General features: G+C 40.3%; 1 protein-coding gene across 2 annotated transcripts in view; it reads right to left on the bottom strand.

Moving 5' to 3' along the window:
• LOC122553731 (RAS guanyl-releasing protein 1-like) overlaps window positions 1-22361 on the bottom strand; it is a 117803-nt gene that overhangs the window by 59999 nt on the left and 35443 nt on the right. For both annotated transcript variants that reach the window (XM_043697995.1, XM_043697994.1), the window contains exon 3: window positions 4673-4778. In XM_043697995.1, coding sequence (XP_043553930.1) covers window positions 4673-4778 — 106 coding nt within the window. The remainder of the gene's footprint in view (window positions 1-4672; window positions 4779-22361) is intronic.

The following is a 22361-nucleotide window of genomic DNA, read 5'->3' as shown; positions in this document are numbered from 1 at the left end:
AAGATTTTAACACTGCTGCCTCCATTGTGAGGCTTCTGTCGAATTGTCACCCAGACAGATTTGGCAGAGGCAGGCCGATATTTGAGTGAGGTGTTTAGAAGTTTCTAAAATTGAAACCAGACACATTCGGTTGTTTTTTATTATTAGGTGTTTTCTCCCCCATTTAATTATGTCAGATCTCATTATCACTATAGAATGGATCAAATGAGCTATAAGGCTCTCATTATCTTGAGCTGAGACTAATATCCCTCTTATTTCTCTGACACAATTGAAAGTTTAATATTAACTTGAACATGGTTGCATATGTGCTTTCAGTCCGAATACATGTACAATGAACTGGATGGAGACCGAGTGAACTGTTTTCATGTGAAACGTTTTGCAGTCCACACAGAGCTATAAAACCATAAGATCTAGTAACAGAATTAGATCATTCAGCCCAACAAGTCTGCTCTGCCAGTCGATCATGACTGATATACTTCTCAACTCCATTCTCCTGCCTTCTCCCCGTAACCCTTGATCCCTTATTGATCAAGAACCTTTCTGTCTTAAATACACTCAATGACTTGGTCGCAGCCTTTTGCAGCAATATATTCAACAGATTAACTACCGTCTGACTGAAGAAATTCCTTCTCATATCAGTTCTCAAGGATCGTCCTTTTACTCTGGGGCTGTGCCCTTGAGACCTAGTCTCTCTTATTAGTGGAAACGTGTTCTCCACATCTATTCTATCTAGGCCTTCCAGTATTCTTTAAGTTTCAATAAGATTCCCCTCATCATTCTAAAAACCAGATGGAGAGTAACCATCTGTTCTGCATATGACAAGCCCTTCATGCTGGTAATGATCCTTTGAACCTCCTCCAATGTCAGCGCATCCTTCCTTAGATACGGAGCCTAAAACTGCTCACAATATTCCAAATGACATCTGATCAGAGCCTATACAGCCTCAGCAGTACATCTCTGCTCTTGTATTCTAGCCCTCTTGAAATGAATGCTAATATTGTATTTATCTTCCTAACTGTCAACTGAATCTGCATGTTAATATTAACAGGATCATGAACTAGGACTCCCAGGTCACTTTGGGCTTCAGATTTCCAAAGCTTTACCCCATTTGGAAAATAGTCTATGCCTCTATTCTTCCTATCAAACTGCATAACTTCACACTTTCCCATATTGTATTCTATCTACCACTTCTTTACCCACTCTTCAAGTCCTTCTGCAACCTGTCCACTTCCTCAATTGTGTTAGCTTAATCTTAGCAACAATGGCCTCAGTTCCTTCATCCAGATCATTAATATGTAATGTGAATAGTAGTGGTCCCAAAACTGACCTCAGCGGAACTCCACTAGGCCATCCTGAAACAAAGATCCCTTTATCCCTCACTCTCTGTCTTCTGCCAGTCAAGGCAATTCTCCATCCAACCTGGAATCTTGCCCCTAACACCATGGCCTCATCTTATTTAGCAACTTCCTCTATGCCACCTTGTCAAAAGCCTTCTGGAAATCCAAATAGATTACGTCCACAGGGTGTCCTTTGTCCAACTTGCTCATTACCTCCTCAAAGAATTCAAACAGATTTTCAGGCACGACCTCCCTTTGATGAAGCTGTGCTGACTCAGCCCTGTTTTACCCTGCACTTCCAAGTACTCTACAATCTCATCCTTAATAATACTCTTGACGAGTGATGGTTTTAATCCTATTGGTTAGGTCATTCAAAGCACGATCTCAGAGGTGAACAAATTGAATTATAAACCTCTGCATTATCTATTTTTTCCTGTATTTCATATAACATTTATGTTACAATGAATGATACAAACTTAAAGAATAGAGGAATTTCTGGAACTGACAACATCAAAGCTATACTGGAACCAGCAGAAAGACAGTCATCATGAACTGACTTCATGTGCAACTATGAAAATATAAGAAGACTTTGACAAAACATTACATATGACAAACATGATGAAGCTCAAAGCACATGATCAGGGAGAAGCAAAATTCTGGGAAGTAAAAGGGGTAAAAAACAGAAAATAAAACTTTTCAGATTTTGTCTGGCAGATGATGGAAATGATGTTACAAGTAGATTTGTGCAGGGATCATTGCTGTTTTAAATTCACACAAATTATTTGACTTGGGAATTAGAAATACAACTTAACATTTTGTAGATTATACCAAATTGTGGAGACTGGGAGGTTTAATTACAACTGAAGAAGGCTATGACAAATTACAAGAAGCCAGTAATATCCTTGCAGTTCGCAAATTAATTTCCACTTTGATAAATATAAGATTATATACTTCGATAGGTAGAATAAAGAGGCCACATACTCTGTGGAATAGGGTGCCAGAATAGGGTAAAGGAATAAAAAGAGATTTTGGAGTGCAGATATGCAGTTCACTCTGGTTGCCCCTCTGGTTAAGTTAAAGCAAATGAAACAAATGAGAAGGACAGAATCTTCTCAGTCCCTGACCAACAGGGGCTATCGTGAGAAGCATGGGAAAATCGGATGAGATATCCAGCGAGGCCTTTCTAGGTATGGAGATTAAAAAGTCCCATTTTCCAACCAAGTGTTGAATGTTGAAATAAGATTCCCAATAGTGAACAGGGAGAGTGCTATTACTGTAGATGATCACTCATTAACTGAATATGTCACTTTAATACGCAGTTTCTCATTCTACCAAAGAACAGAAACTAGATGCCAAGAATTTGTGACATGAAAGTTACAGCAGTAACTGGCAGGATTCCAGCTCTCCACCTGCTCCTCTGGAACTCCATCTTGGACACAAGGCATCAACATCTCAGGGCACACTTTGTCAGCAGTGGCTGCATGCAGCCCACATCCACAGACTTTGCCATGTGACAGGTACATGCCTCACTGCCTTATCATAGCACATCTGTGAACCACTTCCAGCACACGTTCATATGTCAGTGCTGCACTTTGAAGCACAGGCACTCCTCACTGCAATACTGCTGGGCTGGTATTTGTTGAGAGTGGTAGGGCATGTGCCTCAGTAGGAGCTGAGTGCAGTGTCACAGAGGTAGTGAGAGTGTCAGGTCACAAAGAGAAGATATTGATTGCCACTTACCCTGATGGATTACAGAAGGTCACTGATATTTTTGCAGCATTGCTGGACATTCCTGGTGAATGGTTGAGACCACACCGACCCAGGTGGAAAGCCCAGAACAGCCTGGCAGGGTCTGGTGTTGTGACCTCCTTAGTCAGTCTTGGGGGAATAGGATGGCCCTGCTCTGCACCATCCAGTCTAGCAGGACTTCCAAAGTCTGTGCTCACAAAACGGGATGCCATTTTCGCATTATCTGTCGTGTCCAGGGCAAACGTCACAAACCATGCAGGCCAGCACGAGCCTGCCAGTGCTTGACTGGGTTTGAACAGTGGCCTTTTAAATATGGCATTTGCACTGGAGTCCTGGGAGTTCCCAGTGTACTGATCGGCATTCTTAATCTGGTACATAAGGAAGCCCTGGCTGACAGATATAAACAGGATTGTCAGAGATTCTGTTTACCCTGAGAGTTAGCTCTGAGCGAACTAGATCAGTGTCAAGGACTTTCCATATGTCAATAAAGTGTGACCTGGTGACAGGAGACTGGCCTCTGTGCAGCTATTTCACCCAGAAATGTCAAGTAATTCTGTCTACACTGACAGGGAGAATCAAGTTAATATCAGACAAGCAGAGCACCATTGGAGTGCGTTACTTTATTAATAAGGTGAGTTTGGGATGATAACATGAAAACCTTGCTAGGTTACAGTGAGAGAAACCCTCGGTGTAATGGGACAAAAATGACAGCTGATTTTCTGGCAAAATTCAGCCCCAAGCTCCAGTTCCACAAGGATAGAATTGAGATGCAAGATATTTTATTAAATTTGCATAGACCATTGACGAGATCACATGTAAGTATTATGACAAAAACAGAAATTGCTGGAGAAACTCAGCAGGTCCGGCAGCATCTGTACCAAGAAAGCAGAGTCAATGATTCAGATCCAGTGACCCTTCTTTAAAACTACTGATCTGTGGATTTGAAGAATGGTCTCTGAACCTGAATCATTGACTCTACTTTCTTTCCACAGATGCTGCCAGACCTGCTGAGTTTCTCCAGCAATTTCTGCTCTGTCTCAGATTTCCAGCATTCGCAGTTCTTTGTTTTATTTTAGGACAGAATTTGTCATATTGGTTTAACATGACTGCATAACTCTTTTTTAATTGTTTTTATTTTAACTTTTGTTAATCTACTAAGAAAATTTGCTTTTCTACCAAACACAGAAAACATTTACATAAAATCCTTAAACATAAACTCATATAATTTTCATCAACACAAAGATAAAATTAATGATTATTTTTGAAAAAATGCCTTAACATAAAACATTAATAGCGTTATTTCAATACAGATGCACTAGAACAACATTTAAAAGTGATACAAGTAAAACACAAACCAACTAATGAAATTGAACTTTCACTATCAAGTGGCTCTTGTATTGTACATCATCAAGCAACGAGGTAACAGTTTGTTTTTATTTTGTTTTGAAAAGTGTATTTACCAACAGATTTTTTATTTTATCTTATTCAGTTACCCAGTTTCCTGTATGACATGACTGGCTTACCATCCAGACATTTTGTTACATTTCAGTGGTGACACATAAAGTGATATTGTAGCAAAAGGATATAGTGTGATGAGTTTCTGCAGCAGCTCTGTGGACGACACATTGAAGCGATGCATAGTCAGTATAACTTGCAACAAGTAGCTGCTTCGACATAGGTTCCCATCTGCATCTGTCAGAAGGAAGAAAGTTACAGGAATTGGATACCAATTGTTAACCTCTGACTTAAAAAAAAACTTACTTTGGCAAATACTTCTATTTACCTGAAGTAGTAATGTCTTGGAATTTAACCGCGTGCATTTGGCTGATTTTTTCAAGACTCAGTACATTCTAATGATTTCATGTAGAAGCAGTTTGGAGAATGTTGCACTTTTCAATAGTGAAACATTTTATTTGCCAAGCTCAGCAGTCAGAGGTTAGAACCAATCAATGCCGGTAGGACAAAACAGTCAGGCAATGAATTGGCATCTTGTTTTACACTATTTTAACGCTATTAAACAGAGGAACATAGGACCTGTGAGCAGAATTAGGGCAGTCAGCCCTTCAAAACTGCTCAGTCATTCAATAAGATCACATCTGATTTGGTTGTACACTCAATTCCTACTTTTCTGTCTATGTCCATACCACCCATCCTCCAACCATAACCTTTGATCCCCTTGTCTATCAATTTTTAAAAATATATGTTTTCTTAAATATTGGCACGACACCATGTCATCAAATAGTCTGCTTTGCTGCTTTGGCACAGATGCAAGATCTGGAGATGGCACAGGAGTTGAATGTTGACTACATTGACTCATTTGAATAGTTTTAACTTGCAGAATTTAAACAATTTATTAGAGCTGGCACAAAAGTACCATATCAAGGGCCAATCCAACTGAGTGTAGCTTTGTCCAATGTAAAATATAAGATCAAATCAATAGTAGCAAAATGTTCTTTAAAAAGCACCGCTTGGTTTATGTGATGAATTATCTGACCAAACAAATCTTCCTGTATTGTTAAAAAAGTTAGAACTTCTAACAAAGTCAGTAGAACACGACTGACCAGCTGGTTGGATAAAAGTCGATAAAAAGTGGAAAGGCACAGCAGCTCATGCAGCATCGGAAGAGCAGGAAAGTCGACATTTCAGTCGGGACCTTTCTTCAGGACTGTGGAGGGGGAGTGGAGCTGAGAGATAAATGGGGGCTGGGAGAAAGGTAGGTGAGATGATGAAAGGTGAATGAGGTTTGATGGTTGTTACAGTTAGTCAGTGGAAACAGTGGAGCAGATAGGTGAGAAGGGAGATGGACTGATTAGGTCCAGTCAAGGAGGCAGGGAGGAGAGGGAAGGCTAGACATGAGAAGAGGTTGGATAACAGATCAGTTGACCAATATATCACAGTTATGTAAAAACTCAATACATGTGTTAAGTTGCAATTTGTGAAGTGAGTTTTACAGTATCTTCAATAATATTTTAGAAGGTGGTTAATTACTCCAAATTTAGTTTAAAGGTAATTTCTATGGTGAATTTATAATGGTCCAGTTTATTTATAACAACTGATGGGATTAAACAAAGAAGGATGGGAGGAAACTTGTGTATAGTATAAGCAACTTAACAAGAGGGAAATAAAAGGCAGCAATACTTTGAAAATGACATACTGGTTGTACCAGAGTGCCATTTTGGGGTATACAAGATGAGTTGGACCAATATGCACCATTCACAAGTCTTATTATGCTTTTCTAGGTGGGCCAAATGGCTTGCTTCTGTGCATTAAATAACATGGGACACTTTGTAATTTGGCAGAGTAAGGGTTAACCATGAATTTCACATGATTATATAGAATATGTATTAGGGAAGCAAATGTTCAGCTGTGAAATTCGAATGTTATACTAGTCACTCAGACAATTGTTGTTACACAACATATACATAAGCATCATGTGCTTATGTCCCATGGGTTGACTTGTCACATGAAATAGCCAGTGCTGGCTGTCCTCCGTGACCAGGCATATCATTAAGTGGTGCTTTTTCCAACCCAGTTAACTGGAAAGGGATGAGCAAGCAAATGAACCCCTCATAGTTCCCTTCTGTATTTGCCTCCTAGTAGCTGCTGCGATTGTGGAAAGACATGCAGTCTTGAATTGATAATTAATAATACAGATTTGTAAGGTATTGTACAAGCATTATACTTAAGAAATAATTTCACAAATCATATATTAAAACTGTATTTTAATAAGACCATAAGACATAGGAGTGGAAGTAAGGCCATTTGGCCCATCAAGTCCATTCCACCATATAATCATTGCTGATGGGCATTTCAACTCCACAATTACGCGCACTCTCTTGCAGCCTTTAATTCCTTGCGAGTTCAAGAATTTATCAACCTCTGCCTTGAAGACATTTAACATCCTGGCCTCCACTGCGCTCTGTGGCAATGAATTCCACAGGCCCACCACTCTCTGGCTAAAGAAATGTATCCCCATTTCCATTTGAAATTGACCCTCTCTAATTCTAAGGCTAATAGCCCAATCTCACGGAAACAATTTCCCAGCGCCCACCCTTTCTAAGCCATGCATTATCTTGTAAGTTTCTATTAGATCTGCCCTCAACTTTCTAAACTCTAATGAATACAATCCAAGGATCCTGAACCATTCATCGTATGTTAGGCCTACTATTCCAGGGATCATCTATGTGAATCTCCGCTGGACATGCTCCAGTGCCAGTATGTCCTTCCTGAGGTGTGGGGCCCAAAACTGGACATAGTATTCTAAATGGGGCCTAATTAGAGCCTTATAAAGTGTCAGAAGCACATTGCTGCTTTTATATTCCAACCCTCTTGAGATAACTGACAACATTACATTCGCTTTCTTAATCATGGACTCAGCCTACAAGTTAACCTTTAGAGAATCCTGGACTGGCACTCCCAGGTCCCTTTGTACTTTGGCTTTATGAATTTTCTCACCGTTTAGAAAATAGTCCATGCCTGTATTCCTTTTTCCAAAGTGCAAGAACTCGCTCTTGCTCACATTGAATTTCATCAGCCGTTTCCTGGACCACTCTCCTAAATTGTCTAAATCTTTCTGCAGCCTCCCCACCTCCTCAGTACTACCTGCCTGTCCACCTAACTTCGTATCATCGGCAAACTTCACCAGAATCCCCCCAATCTCTTCATCCAGATTATTAATACATAAAGTGAACAGCTGCAGCCCAACACTGGACCCTACGGGACACCGCTTGTCACCGGCTGCCATTCTGAAAAAGAATCTTTTATCCCAATTCTCTGCCTTCTGTCAGACAGCCAATCCTCAATCCATGCCAGGGGCTCTCTGTTGGGTCACCAAATACATGAATGAATGGAAAAACTTTATGGCAATTGCCTAATGCCCAAAAGAAGAGTTATAGAGTCATAGAAATGTATAGCACATAGACAGATTCTTCAGTCCAACTAATCCATGCTGACCAGATCTCCTAAATTAATCTAGTCCCATTTGTCAGCACTTGGCCCATATCCCTCTAAAGCCTGCTTATTCATATACCCATCCAGATACCTTTTAAATGTTGTAATTGTACCAGCCTCCACCACTTCCTCAGGCAGTTCATTCCATACACACACCACACTCTGTGTGATGCTTAAGTCCCTTTTGAATCTTTCCTCTCTCACTGTAAACCTATCTATACGCTTCATGATTTTATAAACCTCTATAAGATCATCCCTAAGTCTCTGTCACTCCAGGGAAAAACAGCCCGAGCTATTCAGCCTCTTCGCATAGTTCAAGTCCTCCAACCCTGGCGACATCCTTGTAAATCTTTTCTGAACCCTTTCATGTTTCACAACATACTTCCAAGAGGAGGGAGACCAGAATTGCACATAATGGCAAGCATACCAAATGCCTTCTTCACTATCCTATCCAACTGCAACTCCACTTTCAAAGAACTACGAACCTGCACTCAAGGTCTCTTTGTTCAGCAACACTCTCCAGTCCTTACCATTAAGTGTACAAGTCCTGTCCTCATTATCAACATGTATTCAGGAAGTTTAATATGCCAAAAGTACAAAGGAATGCTTAAGTGATGCCTTTTGTCAATGTTCAAACATTTTCAATCCCATTGCAAGAAACTCTAAAGTAGCAATAGTTTAGCATTTCTGCATTTATCTCAATGCACCAATTCAACTTCATAGGTTCATCCAGTAATTATATTCCCTGATGTTCTTTTAGTTAATGATTCCATTCTGAAAGAATTAGCCATTGTCTGCACTGTAATTTGAGTTTCCTAAGCATATTTGCTGCCACTACTTTCAGGAAAAAACACTTCCTGGCCTAATAATTAAATCCCTCCAAATAAAGTTGATCAGATAATTTACAGACACAGCCTCAGAGCATTACCGAGCTGATCAGCGTTTACTTGATCTTTAAAACGTATGTGCTCAAAGTGTAGGAGCATTTTACTGGATTGGTTAGCTGGGCAGAGCAGTAGCAAATTGAATTCAATGTCGAAAACTGTGAAGTAATGCATTTGGATAAGGCCTAACATGATGAGGGATTATATTTTGAAGTTAAGACCCTCGAAAGTATTGAAGATCAGAAGGACATTGATGTGCAACCCAGAGATCCCTGAAGGTAACAGGACAGGTAGATAAGATGGTTAAGAAGGGATCATGGATACTTTCTTTATCAGCCAATATGAGAATGCAAAATACAGGAATAGATTATGCCGGAACTGTATGAAATGCTGGTTAGGCGACAAGTGAAGTGCTGTGTGCAGTTCTGGTTGCCATATTATAAGACAATGTGACTGCACCAGAGAGGGTGCAGAGAAGATTTACCAGAATGTTGCTATGAAGAAAGATTGGATAGATTGGAGTTGCTTTCCTTGGAGCAGTGAAGGCTGAGAAGGGATCTGATAGAACTGTATAAGATCATGAGAGATATTGATGGTATGGATAGGAAGGCATTTTCCCCATTAGTAGAGGGGTCAATAACTAGGCGGCATAGATTTAAGGTAAGAGGCAAAAGGAGAGATGAAAAGAAAGTTTTTTCACTCAGATAGTGGAGTCTGGAACTCACTGCCTGAAAGAATGGTTGAGTCAGAAACTCTCATAACATTTAAGCGATATTTAGATATTTACTTGCATTGCCATAGCCTCCAGGGCAATGTGCCAAAAACTGAAAAATGGAATTAATTTAGTCAGATTTTTATTGATTAAGGTAGACATGATGGGTTGATTGGCCTCCTTCTATGCTGTAAACATCTATGAACATATTGATAGATTTCAAAAAGTCAAAAACAGAATTGTAATGAGTGGATATATGGTAACTATAGGTTCTGCAGAGAAATGTGAACTGGTGCCTTTCATCATTCACGCCACACAAATGTAATATAAAGTACAGGAAATACAAAAGGAGCTCCAGAAGAAGAGGAACTTGAGGGTACATATGTGCAAATTATTGAAGGTAGCAGGGCAACAGAAGAGAATGATGAAGAGGAACTTGGGGCTTTTAAATAGAGGCACAGAGTACAAAAGGAAGGAAGGAAGTTATGATGAACTTTTACAAACACTGTTTCAGCCACAACCTAGCATGCTGTGTCCAGTCTTAGCCACTACAGGAAAAATGTGTGGTTTTTGGAGTGGATGCAGAAAGGATTTAAGGAACGATTCAAGGGATGAGAAACTTTGGTTCGCAAAAACAGATTGTAGAATCCAGGAATGTTCTCCTTGGGGAAAAAGTGGTTGGCAGAAAGATCAAGAACCAAAGGACATTGATTGATGGTGATTTCTTTGATTGGGTGTTGCGGGGGGGTATATCAATCTAGGCGTGCATGCTTGACCTCAGCAATTATCAAGTAGGCAATCTAATTATAACCGTTTTGAGGAACTTTGAGAGACGTTTTTACTTGGGGAGCAAGAAAAGTTGTGAAGCATCTCCATCATGTTCATGCCACGTGTAAGTACCAGTAACAAGATTTTCTTTAGGTTTCCAACATCAGATTGTATATTTAGAGTCGTAGAGTTACACAGCATGGAAAAAAGACCCTTCGGTCCAACTCCTTCGTGCTGATCAGATATCTTAAACTGACCTATGCCCATTTGCTAGCATTTGGTCCATGTTCCTCTAAACATGTTCTAATTCATGTATCTATCCATGTGCCTTTTAAATGTTACACTTATACCAGCCTCCACCACTTCCTCTGGCAACACGTTCCATTCACGCACCACCACTCTGTGTGAAACTCTTAACTAAATACATAACAAATATTATTTCATAAAATTATTGTCCTTTCAGCACTGTAACAACAAAGTATATGTTTAAAATGTCAAGGTAAATTAATTGGATCAGTATGAGAACAGTGATGAATTGATTGGCATGGTCTCAATTTGCAATAATTAGTTAACAGTCTTATTCAGTATACAAAGATGTTGCAACGGGCTCTTGTGGCACAATGGTAACATCCCTTCTCTGAGCCAGAAGGCCTAGGTTCAATTCGCAGGTGTAATAACACTTCAATCTCTCCAATGTGAATATTAATTCCCTCAGGGTAACTGGAAGTTGTCAATAAATGCAAAAAATGGCTATCTTATATTGCCACACACAAGATATAAAAGAGTTATGGAGTGCAGCAAAAAAAGCCATTATATGTAGAATTGTGTCATTGTTGAACATTATTTGAAATTTAAAGTGTTTAGAGTCTTGAAGCTGACTACTGGTGGTTCATCTATATAAAAGTATAAATAAAACTTGCTGCTTTTGTCAAGTTGGCTAGGATACTGTTTGCACAGCTTAATGGAGAGTTAGTGGAAACCTGCGTATCACAGTGTGGGAGTGAATTGGTTGTCACTGTTGCATAAGTGATGCCACGTGACTTGTGGTAGGACATGGTATTTCTCTTTTTGCAATCAAACTGAAGAGTGCAGTGCCTAGGATTTTATTAAAATTAACACACTTTTTTGTTTTTGTTTTTAACATCTGAGGTACCTGAAAATAAAGGACAGTACATTTTTCCAATTCTAAATACTCGGCTTTACTCTGTAATTAGTGTTCAAGAACAGATTAGTAACTTAAAAAGTCATACAGATTTCTCTCAAAACTGCAGGTCTGTTCTAAAGCAATAAGAAAAATATCCTCGTAAGTGCATGATTATAATTATCCTAGTTGTCATGCTTCTGCTTTTAAAGATCAACAGTTTTGTTAATGCAAGTTATATGTGCTTTACATACAGTATTGTTTTGCTTCACTGTTGATAGCATCTATTTGTGCTGTTCAAAAAAAACTGATGTTTTCAACCGCACCCCATAAGACTACAAATCAATTGTGAGCAGGTGCTGTAACTAGGGCATTGAAAGTGATTTTTCAAATGCTGAACTGTCAGAGTGGGTAATGATGATGTATGTGGAGGAGCCGGTGTTGGACTGGGGTGGACAAAGTTAAGAATCACACATCTACTTTCTTGCATATCTGCAGCAACTTGATGTCTGTGTCGATATGTAGTGGGTAATGGAGTTGGTGATGGTCTTAATGCTGATTTTGAAACATTGCCCTAAGACCTTGTGGAGAAAGAAAACAAAAGGCCTGCATTAATTTACCACTAGCAGATAACAGAAAATACAAAGTCATTGTAGTCAGACAAGAGTATCTGTAAGCATTAGGTGCAGGTACAGTATTGACACATTAGCCTGGCCACAAAAAGCAAGCAAACTCTGTTGCATTGACCACAAAGTTCTCATGCATTTCAACATCTTTGCAAGGAGGATACAAAAAGTCATTAGATCTACTGTTGCAAGAAATCTGGCTGCAAAGACATAACCAGAGACTACAACAGATCTCAACAGGGTAGAGGCAAAGCAGAACTGCAGCAAGGAATGCACCAGACAATTGTGTAAACATAAGGCAATATACAAAGTTCACAGCAAAACAGATGAGTCAAAACCTAGTGTGTAGCAACTTCCAACTAGAGATCAAACAGGCCTTCCACATTGTGAAAATATCACATTATTTGGAGAAAGACAACCAACAATAAACTTTTCCACAATCAACATCATTCACCTAAAGAAAATTGGCAAATGTAGACTCAAAGCCAAGATTGACAAAGGAGCTAGTGCAAATATCTGCATAATTTTGCAGCAACTACTCATGTAGAATGCTGGAGAAACTCAGCAGGTCTGGCAGCATCTATGGAGAGAAATAGAGTTAATGTTTCGAATCTAGTATGACTTCTTCAGAATGGAAAATTTTGAAGGATTTCTAACAGGATCATTATGCATCTGTTAGCTGCTAAATTAACTGCATGCTATGTATCATCCGCCATTGCTTTGGTAGACTAACACTGCAGTTCAGCTGTAGCAATTCAGCATGGAAACCAGAAACATATAATTGACACAAAGCAGACCAGCAGAGTCAGGTCCTCCAGCATGCATGGATATCAATATTTTGATGATCTGTGAGATCACCAAAGTACTCAATACATCAGAAGAATCCAAAAATATGGACATTGAGTCAGTCAGACTTTGTAACAATAGTAGTGAGATAGGTTAAATGCCATAGGAAGTTTTAAAGGCAATGCCACATTGCCCTCATAGAGATGATATTATGGAAGTTATCCTGGCAGTTATGTGGTTAACTTAGTGTTGCAATGCATGCCCGGGATCATGTTACAGGGATCCAGTAACAGATAATGGTAGTGCACTGTGATGGGTTAGTTAAACCACTGGGAGATGAGCTAATGCTGAAGATGATGGTGTTGTAATGTGATAGGTTAAATATGATCGAGGAAACTAGTGTGACAGACTAGTTTAGAAAGGCAAAGCGAGCCAGCATGATTGGGTATGGTAATGCCATCAGATAAGCGCAGGAAGAATAACTCTATAAATTGCAGAAGAACAAAGAGATTGTGGGCAGTCAGGCAGACATTTTGCTGGCTCCCGCAGCTTTGATTTTGCAAGATTAAAGTTTAATTTCATGAAGGATTTTCGGCGTCTCCTGGTAAATTTTTAATAGAGTATTTAGTGATTCTTCCACAATAATATTCCTTTAAAAAACAGAAAGTGTTGCGACCACATACAAGAAAAGCTTAAATGCTAGGTGGATGGCATGGAACACAATGGCATCGTCCAAACAAACGGGTATACATGCATACTAAACAAGATGATACAATTAGGCGATGTCTAAATCTGAGATGTCTAAACCTCTCTCTCTAAATAATTGCCCACATAAGATTCGAACACGGGAGCAATTGGATCCTGAGTTCACATTTCTTCTCTAAGATGAACACCAAACATGAATATGCACTAGCCAGGGTATCCTGGAATTTACCCCTTCAGAATGCTATTAAATAACTGTTTTCAGAAGCTATCATTCAATTAACCTTTTTTCGAACAGCTTACGGAAAAATGACCGGAAGTGTGCCTCAGTGCACACATATTGCCACTGGAATTACTGTAGTGGCAACAGACAGAACCAAAGAAGAGCATAATCAGAACCTTCAGTCACCAATGACTATCTCATCTGAAAGGTTTAATTTTCAACAGCAAGTAATGCCAGGTGAATGATGGTTAGGCCATTTTTCTAGTGCTATATATTCAGTTTTCAGAATCTGTTCTGACTTGTGCAGAGTAATAGAGTCAGAGAGTCATAGAGATGTACAGCACAGAAACAGACCTTTAGGTCCAACTTGTCCATGCCGACCAGATATTCCAACCCAATCTAGTCCCACCTGCCAGCACCCACCCCATATCCTTCCAAACCCTTCCTATTCATATACCCATCCAGATTCCTTTTAAATGCTGCAATTGTACTCCACCACTTCCACTGGCAGCTCATTCCATACAAATACCACCCTCTGCATGAGAAAGTTGCTCCTTAGATCTCTTTTATATGTTTCTCCTCTCACCCTAAACCTATGCCTTCTAGACCTGGACTCCACCACCAAAGAGACTTTGTCTATTTATCCTATCCATGCCCCTCATGATTTTATAAACCTCTATAAGGTCACCCCTCAGCTCCAATGCTCAGCCTCCAGCTTATTCAAACTCTCCCTATAGCTCATATTCACCAACCTTGGCAACATCCTTGTAAATCTTTTCTGAACCCTTTCAAGTTTCACAACATCCTTTCAAGTTTCACAACACAGGAAGGAGACCAGAATTGCATGCAATATTCCAAAAGTGGCCTAACCAATGTTCTGTATAGCCACAACATGACCTCCCAACTCCTGTACTCAATACTCTGACCAATAAAGGAGCTTAGTACCTTGAGAAACATTACCTTCATATTATCAGAAGTATTTGTTCCTGAAGCTGTTTTCCAGGACATGGATTCTTGGTATAGTTGCAACAATTTGAACTTAGAGCAAATGAAACAATTCACACATGATTTGATCTACTGGCCAAAGATTAATGGTGGTATTGAAACGTTAGTGAAGATGTGTATGACATTTATCTTACGTCTTCAACTTTGCCTAAATCAAGGCAAATTAATTATTTGACTGAATTAATTGAACTAAAAGCACTGATCTGACTTTGATTCATCTGGCCCATCTTGCGCTGAAGGTGAGGCCTCCCAGATGAGCTGCTGCTCTACATGTGATCTTTCATAGAACATAAAACAGTACAGCACAGTACATGTCCTTCAGCCCTTGATGTTGCACCGACCTGTGAAACCAATCTAACCTACACTATTTCATGATCATCCATATATTTATCCAATAACCATTTATTTACCTTTAAAATTAGTGAGTCTACTGTTGCAGGCAGGGCGCTCCATGCCCTTACTACTCTCTGAGTAAAGAAACTATCTCCGTTATCTGTCCTATATCTATGACCCCTCAATTTAAAGCTATGTCCCCTTGTGCCAGCCATGATCATCCGAGGGAAAAGGTTCTCACTGCCCATCCTATCTAACTCTCTGATCATCTTGTATGTCTCTAATAAGACACCTCTTGACCTTCTTTTCTCTAACGAAAACAGCATTAAGTCACTCAGCCTTTCCTCATAAGACCTTCCCTCCGTACCAGACAACATCCTGGTAAATCTCCTCTGCACCCTTTCCAATGCTTCCTCATCTTTCCGATAATGTAGTGACCAGAACTACCTGTTTACGCAATACTCCAAGTGCGGCCGCACCAGAGTTTTGTACAGCTGCAGCATGACATTGTGGCTGCAAAACTCAATCCCTCTATCAATAAAAGTTAACATATCATATGCCTTCTTACCATCCCTATCAACCAGGGTAGCAACTTTCAGGGATCTATGCACATGGACACCGAGATCTCTCTGTTCATCCACACTACCAAGAATCTTACCATTAGCCCAGTACTCTGTATTCCTGTTACTCCTTCCAAAGTGAATTACCTTACACTTTTCTGCATTAAACTCTATTTGCCACCTCTCAGCCCAGCTCTGTAGTTTATCTATGTCCCTCTGTAACCTGCAAAATCCTTCCTCACTGTTCACAACTCACTGACTTTTGTTTCATCTGCAAATTTACTAACTCAGACTTTTATGTCCTCATCCAGGTCATTTATAAAAATGACAAACAGCAGTGGCAACAAAACAGATCTTTGCGGTACACCACTAGTAACTGAACTCCAGGATGAACATTTCCGATCAACCACCACCCCTCTGTCTTCTTACAGTTAGCCAATTTCTGATCCAAACTGCTAAATCACCCTCAATCCCATGCCTCTGTATTTTCTGCAATAGCCTACCATGGGGAACCGTATCGAACGCTTTACTGAAATACATACACATCACACCATCCGCTTTACCCTCATCCACCTGTTTAGTTACCTTCTCAAAGAACTCAGTGAGGTTTGTGAATCACGACCTACCCTTCTCAAAACCATGTTGTCTATCCCTAATCAAATTATTCTTTTATAGATGATTATAAATCCTATCTCTTACAATCCTTTCCAAAACTTTAATCACAACTGATGTAAGGCTCACTGGTCTATAATTACTCGGATCATCTCAACTCCCCTTCTTGAACACGGGGACAACATTTGATATCCTCCAGTCTTCTGGCACTATTCCTGTAGACAATGACGACATAAAGATGAAAGCCAAGGCTCTGCAATCTCCTCCCTAGCTTCCCAGAGAATCCAGCCCAGGGGACTTATCTATTTTCATACTTTCCACAATTGCTAACAAATCCTCCTTATGAACCTTAATCCTGTCCAGTCTAATAGCCTGTATCTCAGTATTCTCCTTGACAACATTGTTTTTTGCCTCTGTGAATACTGACAAAAAATATTCATTTAGCATCTCTCCTATCTCCTTGGTCTCCATGCACAATTTCCCACTACTGTCCTTGACTGGCCCTAATCCTACCCGAGTTATTCTTTTATTCCTGACATACCTATGGAAAGCTTTAGGGTTTTCCTTAATCCTACCTGTCAAAGACTTCTCATGTTCCTGTCTGGCTCTTCTTAGCTCTCTCTTTAGGTCCTTCTGGCTAACTTGTAACTCTCAAATACCCTAACAGAGCCTTCACATCTCTCTTTACAGAAGCCTCTTTCTTCACCTTGAAAAGAGATTCAACTTCTTTAGTAAACCACAGTTCCCTTGCTCGACCATTTCCTCTCGACCTGACAGGTACGTACTTATCAAGGGCATGCAGTAGCTGTTCCTTGAACAAGTTCCACATTTCACTCGTGCCCATCCCCTGCAGTTTCCTTCCCCATCCCATGCATCCTAAATCTTGCCTAATCGCATCATAATTGTCTTTCCCCCAGCTATAACTCTTGTCCTGTGGTATATACCTATCCCTTTCCATCACTAAAGTAAACGTAACTGAATTGTGTCACTATCACCAAAGTGCTCACCTAGCTCCAAATCTAAAACCTGGCCTGGTTCATTACCCAGTACTAAATCCAATGTGGCCTTGCCTCTTGTTGGCCTATCTACATACTGTGTCAGGAAACCTTCCTGCACACACTGGACAAAAACTTACTCATCTAAAGTACTCAAACCATAGCGTCTCCAGTCAATATTTGGAAGGTTAAAGTCCCCCATAACAACTACCCTGTTACTCTTGCTCCTATCCTGAAACATCTTTGCAATCCTTTCCTCCACATCTCTGGAACTATTTGGAGGCCTATGGAAAGCCCCCAACAAGGTGACCTCTCCTTTCCTGTTTCTAACCTTAGCCCATACTACCTCAGTGGACAAGTCCTCATCAAACGCCCTTTCTGCCACTGTAATACTGTCCTCTTTTACTACCTTCTCTGTTCTTACTGAAACATCTAAATCCCGGAACCTAGAACAACCATTCCTGCCCCTTCTTTATCCATGTCTTTGAAATGGCCACAACATCAAAGTCCCAGGTATCAACCCATGCTGCAAATTCATCCACCTTATTCCTGATGCTCCTGGCATTGACGTAGAAACACTTCAAACCACCTTCCTGTCTGCTGGTGCGCTCCTGCGATCTTGAAGCCATATTTATGACCTCACCACTCTCAACCTCCTGTACACTGGAGCTACACTTCAGGTTCCCAGACACCTGCTGAATTAGTTTAAACTCTCCCAAAGCGCATTAGCAAATTTCTCTCCAGGATATTGGTACCCCTCTGGTTCAGGTGTAGACCATCCCATTTGTAGAGGTCCAAACTACCCCAGATTGAGCCCCAATTATCCAGGTATCTGAATCCCTCCCTCCTGCACCATCCTATGTATTCAACTGCTCTCTCTCCCTATTCCTCGCCTGGCTCACACAAGGCACGGGAAACAAACCAGAGATAACAACTCTGTTTGTTCTATCTCTAAGCTTCCACCCAAGCTCCCTGAATTTCTGCCTTACATCCCCATCCCTTTTCCTACCTATGACATTGGTACCTATGTGGACCACCACTTGGAGCTGCTCCCCTTCCCGTTAAGGACCCTGAAAACACGATCTGAGGCATTGCGGACCCTGGCACCTGGGAGGCAATATACCAACTGTGAACCTCTCACATTCCCACAGAATCTCCTATCTGTCCCCCTAACAATGGAGTCTCCCATGACGAATGCTCTACTCCTATCCCCCCTTCCCTTCTGAGCAACTTTTCAGTTCCCCAATCCAAAATCACCAGGAATGGAGATGACATCATCCCAGTCACTGATTGTTTCTTCAAATTTCCAAATGTCAGACAATTAAAGAACATTCCAAATCCATCATTAGTGGATACATTGGGCTGAACTTTACTGGGAATCGGCCAAATGTCAATTTTGCATACTTTCATAAATAGTTTTGCTCGATAAGTTCCAGGAATTTTCTGATGTTATTCTCCATAGCCTGCCTTTAAGAAATGGAACATAATTGAAGTAAGAACTGAGAAGAGGATAGAATACCGCAGCTTTATAAAGGTCATTGCAACTTGTCATTTGTTTAATACAATATTTTAAATTTCTAATTGGTAATGTTATTACATGTAATTTACTGTTAACCAACTAACCATGATTGATTGCTCTCCCATTGTAAATGTAATGCTGAAATACATGGGGAATAGTTTTATAGAATTTTAAAGATTTCTGTGGGTAAATTTAGGACCTGTCGAAACTAGGTGCTCGAATTGGATTACAGGATTAATCTGCATCTGTTGCAGTAGTGGGAGAGCAGAAAGGTAGGGAAGTTGAAGAAATACTGTCAGTCATTCACCATCACACTGACCATCTCCTCTGATATTGACACTGCAAATACTTTACAGGATAACCTTGAGGTGGTATCTGTATGTAGTGAGACATAGGGCACCTAGGAGGCTGGCTGGGGAATGTGGAAAGGATAGAAAGGGCCATATGGCCAGTAATTTGTCAGGAGTGGCACACAAGTTCTGCTGCAGAGAACATAGACACTCATTGGGGCAGAATACAGAAGAAGGATAATAGAAGCAAAACACTGAGGATGCTCAAGATCTGAAATAAAAATATAAAGTTTTGGAAAAATTCAGCAAGTCTGACAGCATTTGTGGAAACAGGAACAAAGTCAATATTTTGACTCCAACATAACTTTTCTTCAGAACTCAGAAGGATGGTGGCCACACACGACAACATGCTTTATGTATAAGTTGGCTTACGAGGAAGCCTACAATGTCAAGTAATATTGGCGCTAATTTGGTAATGGGCTTTGCATTGAATTTGGGGTCCAGCTTCTCCAGCAGTGGAAATAGTGGCTATTTTCATGACGCTTTCCTACTATTTATGCTATTACCTGTCATTAAGTGCATCTCTTTATGCAAAGTGATTCAATTTATAGATTTGATTTGAAGTTGACTTTTATTTTTGCATTGTCACTACATTGATGCTATGATGACCAGTGATTTAGGGAAGATAAAGTGTGTGCATGTTGGCAAATAGGGAATTAGAGGGCATGTCACTGGCATAAAGTCAGTAGAGTTGTTCATGGACAATCTAGCTGTGCTGAATTTCTGCCGCTCTTAAGCTGCTTGCTATATAGCTGGTGGCAGGGGTTATATTGTCCAGATGATGATGTTGTACAGCAAACAACAGACCATTAAATTTTAACACCTATGCTGTCAGACACTGCACTGCTCCTCCCAGACAACCCAGGCAGCAGAAATTGTATTTTATCTTCCTAGTGATTCACTCTAGCACACTTCATGTGACAGCTTGGCTTTCCATGGAATGCACATGAACAATCTTCATGGTGAACTGATATCCTTGCTATCCAGTGACCACCCTTTGGTCTGCCATGGTACCTTGAAAATAGATGGCACAGTGGACTACCGCAGACAACACTGCTGCCATGTAACAGGCACTGAGCTAGCCGATTTACTATGCATGGCCAGACACCAACCGGGAGTGAAGGCCCTTTGGCATTCAGATTTAAGTTCTGCCCCCACAAAGTGATGTGCAGTTTATCAATGGGGAAGTCTTCATGAAGCTGTCTGATCACCCTACTAGCTGTTCCCTGACAAGGAAAAGCGAAATGAACTTGGCTTTCTTTGAATAGAGATCAATGTTGGCCTCCCTTATCCACTGGTGGACAAAAAATTTGGAGATGCTACAAATATTTCCAGGCTGGAAGGAACACACTGCATAATTATTCACTGACTGAGTTTTTTTCCCCTTCTCTAGAGTGTAATTGTGACCCATAGATCAGAGGATGTCTATACACATATCTCACATGATTTCTTGTTATTGCTTAGGTAGGAGAATCCCTGTGTCTCCTAGTGAGAACCCGTCTTCTCCTCCTTCTCTGTTCTCCTCCTTTCTCTTCCAGTGGTTTTTGCCACTCTGTCCAGCATCTGCTCATGTTCCCTGTCATGCTGTATTCCGAAAGCAATACATACTCCTACAGCCGTATTTTGGAACAATTAGTTTCTACAGAAGCATTAAGATCAGGGTCAGATTCTTCAGCACCTGCCACTTCACTCCCAGTAGACTTTCAATAACTTTAAATGACACTGAAAAGCATCAAACATTTGCACAATTGTTGCAACAGCCAGAAGAAATCAATCAGCGACAAATCTGGAAAAAAACAATGATGCTTCCTTTAAATAGCTGGAGTTGGGTGTTCTACCTATGTTCAGCATTGTGTGATTAAATACAGGGTGTTTGCTGGAATATTGAATTCCATAATGGCAGTACAGTAAATACTGATTGACATAATGGTCTCCCTTCTCTGCATTTTTCTGCCATATTCCCTCTGAGGGTGCTAATGATGGCTGGCACAACTTGCACCAGGAGTATGCAGACACATCATAGCCACCATTTTGAAATCAATGGCCATGTTCACCCCTGTAGTAATCAGGGAAAGCAATTTTGAAAAGGAATTACTGTTGAAACAGTCACCAACTGATTAGTGATTGTGTCTGGTTGTGAGAATGTTTTCTTTGATCTCTGCAGTGAAGAGTAATCATCCATATTTGGAATAATGTTCCCAACGACAGCTTTTCTGGCTGATGTCTGAAATCCAGTAGGTCTGATATCAGCAAAAAAGAAACTAGCTGTCATCCCAACTGGCCTCATGTGTGATAAAAACAAATATATATTGTCATTTTTATGCTGATCAGGGTGTCTCTTACAATTTTATCACCAGTCTGAGCAAGTTAATTCCATTTCATGAACGCTTTGCCTGAAGGTCGGTCTTTGGTTCATTTCTGGCTCCTGCTTTGTCCTGACCCCAATAATTGGCAAGTTTTTTCAGCAGTGGTTTGCCTGTGCCTTCCACTCCCCAGGGCAGGGTAAGGAGGCAGGACTTGAGTCTACCTTAGCCAGAATGGGAATGAACCCATGCTATTAACATTAACGTGAACATTATTACCCAGTGCCAGACCAAGTTAATATCATCTCGGTATTCAATAAAGGAATGACAGTAATGAGGGAAAGAGCTGTGAATAACCACTGATGTTATTATTACTAAGTGCAATAACTTATGCATAGCAATTGCTGCTTCAGGTTAGATTCGCCTTCCTTTCTTAAAATGCTGACTCTTGCTGAGATGCAAGTTTTTATAATTAATTTGTACCATTTGATGATGAGTACAAGCAAGTCATTTTTTCGGGTATTGTCGCACACGTGCAAACTCTCCCATCACTATTCCTTGACTACAATCAATTATTTTGGTGCAGACCAAGGAACTAATTCTGAAACTTGTTGGTCTACATGGCTCCGTTATTCCTCAGAGCCTACAGGGGGCCAGTCTTCCTCAAAGTCTGCCAATGGTTGCTAAAGACAGTTGAGCACTATAATTTGATACTTGGTTTCTTTTGAACAGAAGTAACCAAGGGACAAACTTAGAACACTAATTGTGAACCCATTTTTCATAAAGTCCCAGTACATAAAATATAA

The sequence above is a fragment of the Chiloscyllium plagiosum genome, chromosome 10 (assembly GCF_004010195.1).
Source record: "Chiloscyllium plagiosum isolate BGI_BamShark_2017 chromosome 10, ASM401019v2, whole genome shotgun sequence".
Classification (NCBI taxonomy): domain Eukaryota; kingdom Metazoa; phylum Chordata; class Chondrichthyes; order Orectolobiformes; family Hemiscylliidae; genus Chiloscyllium; species Chiloscyllium plagiosum.
The sequence above is the reverse complement of the archived record's forward strand: the minus strand, read 5'-3'. Positions and strand labels throughout refer to the sequence as shown.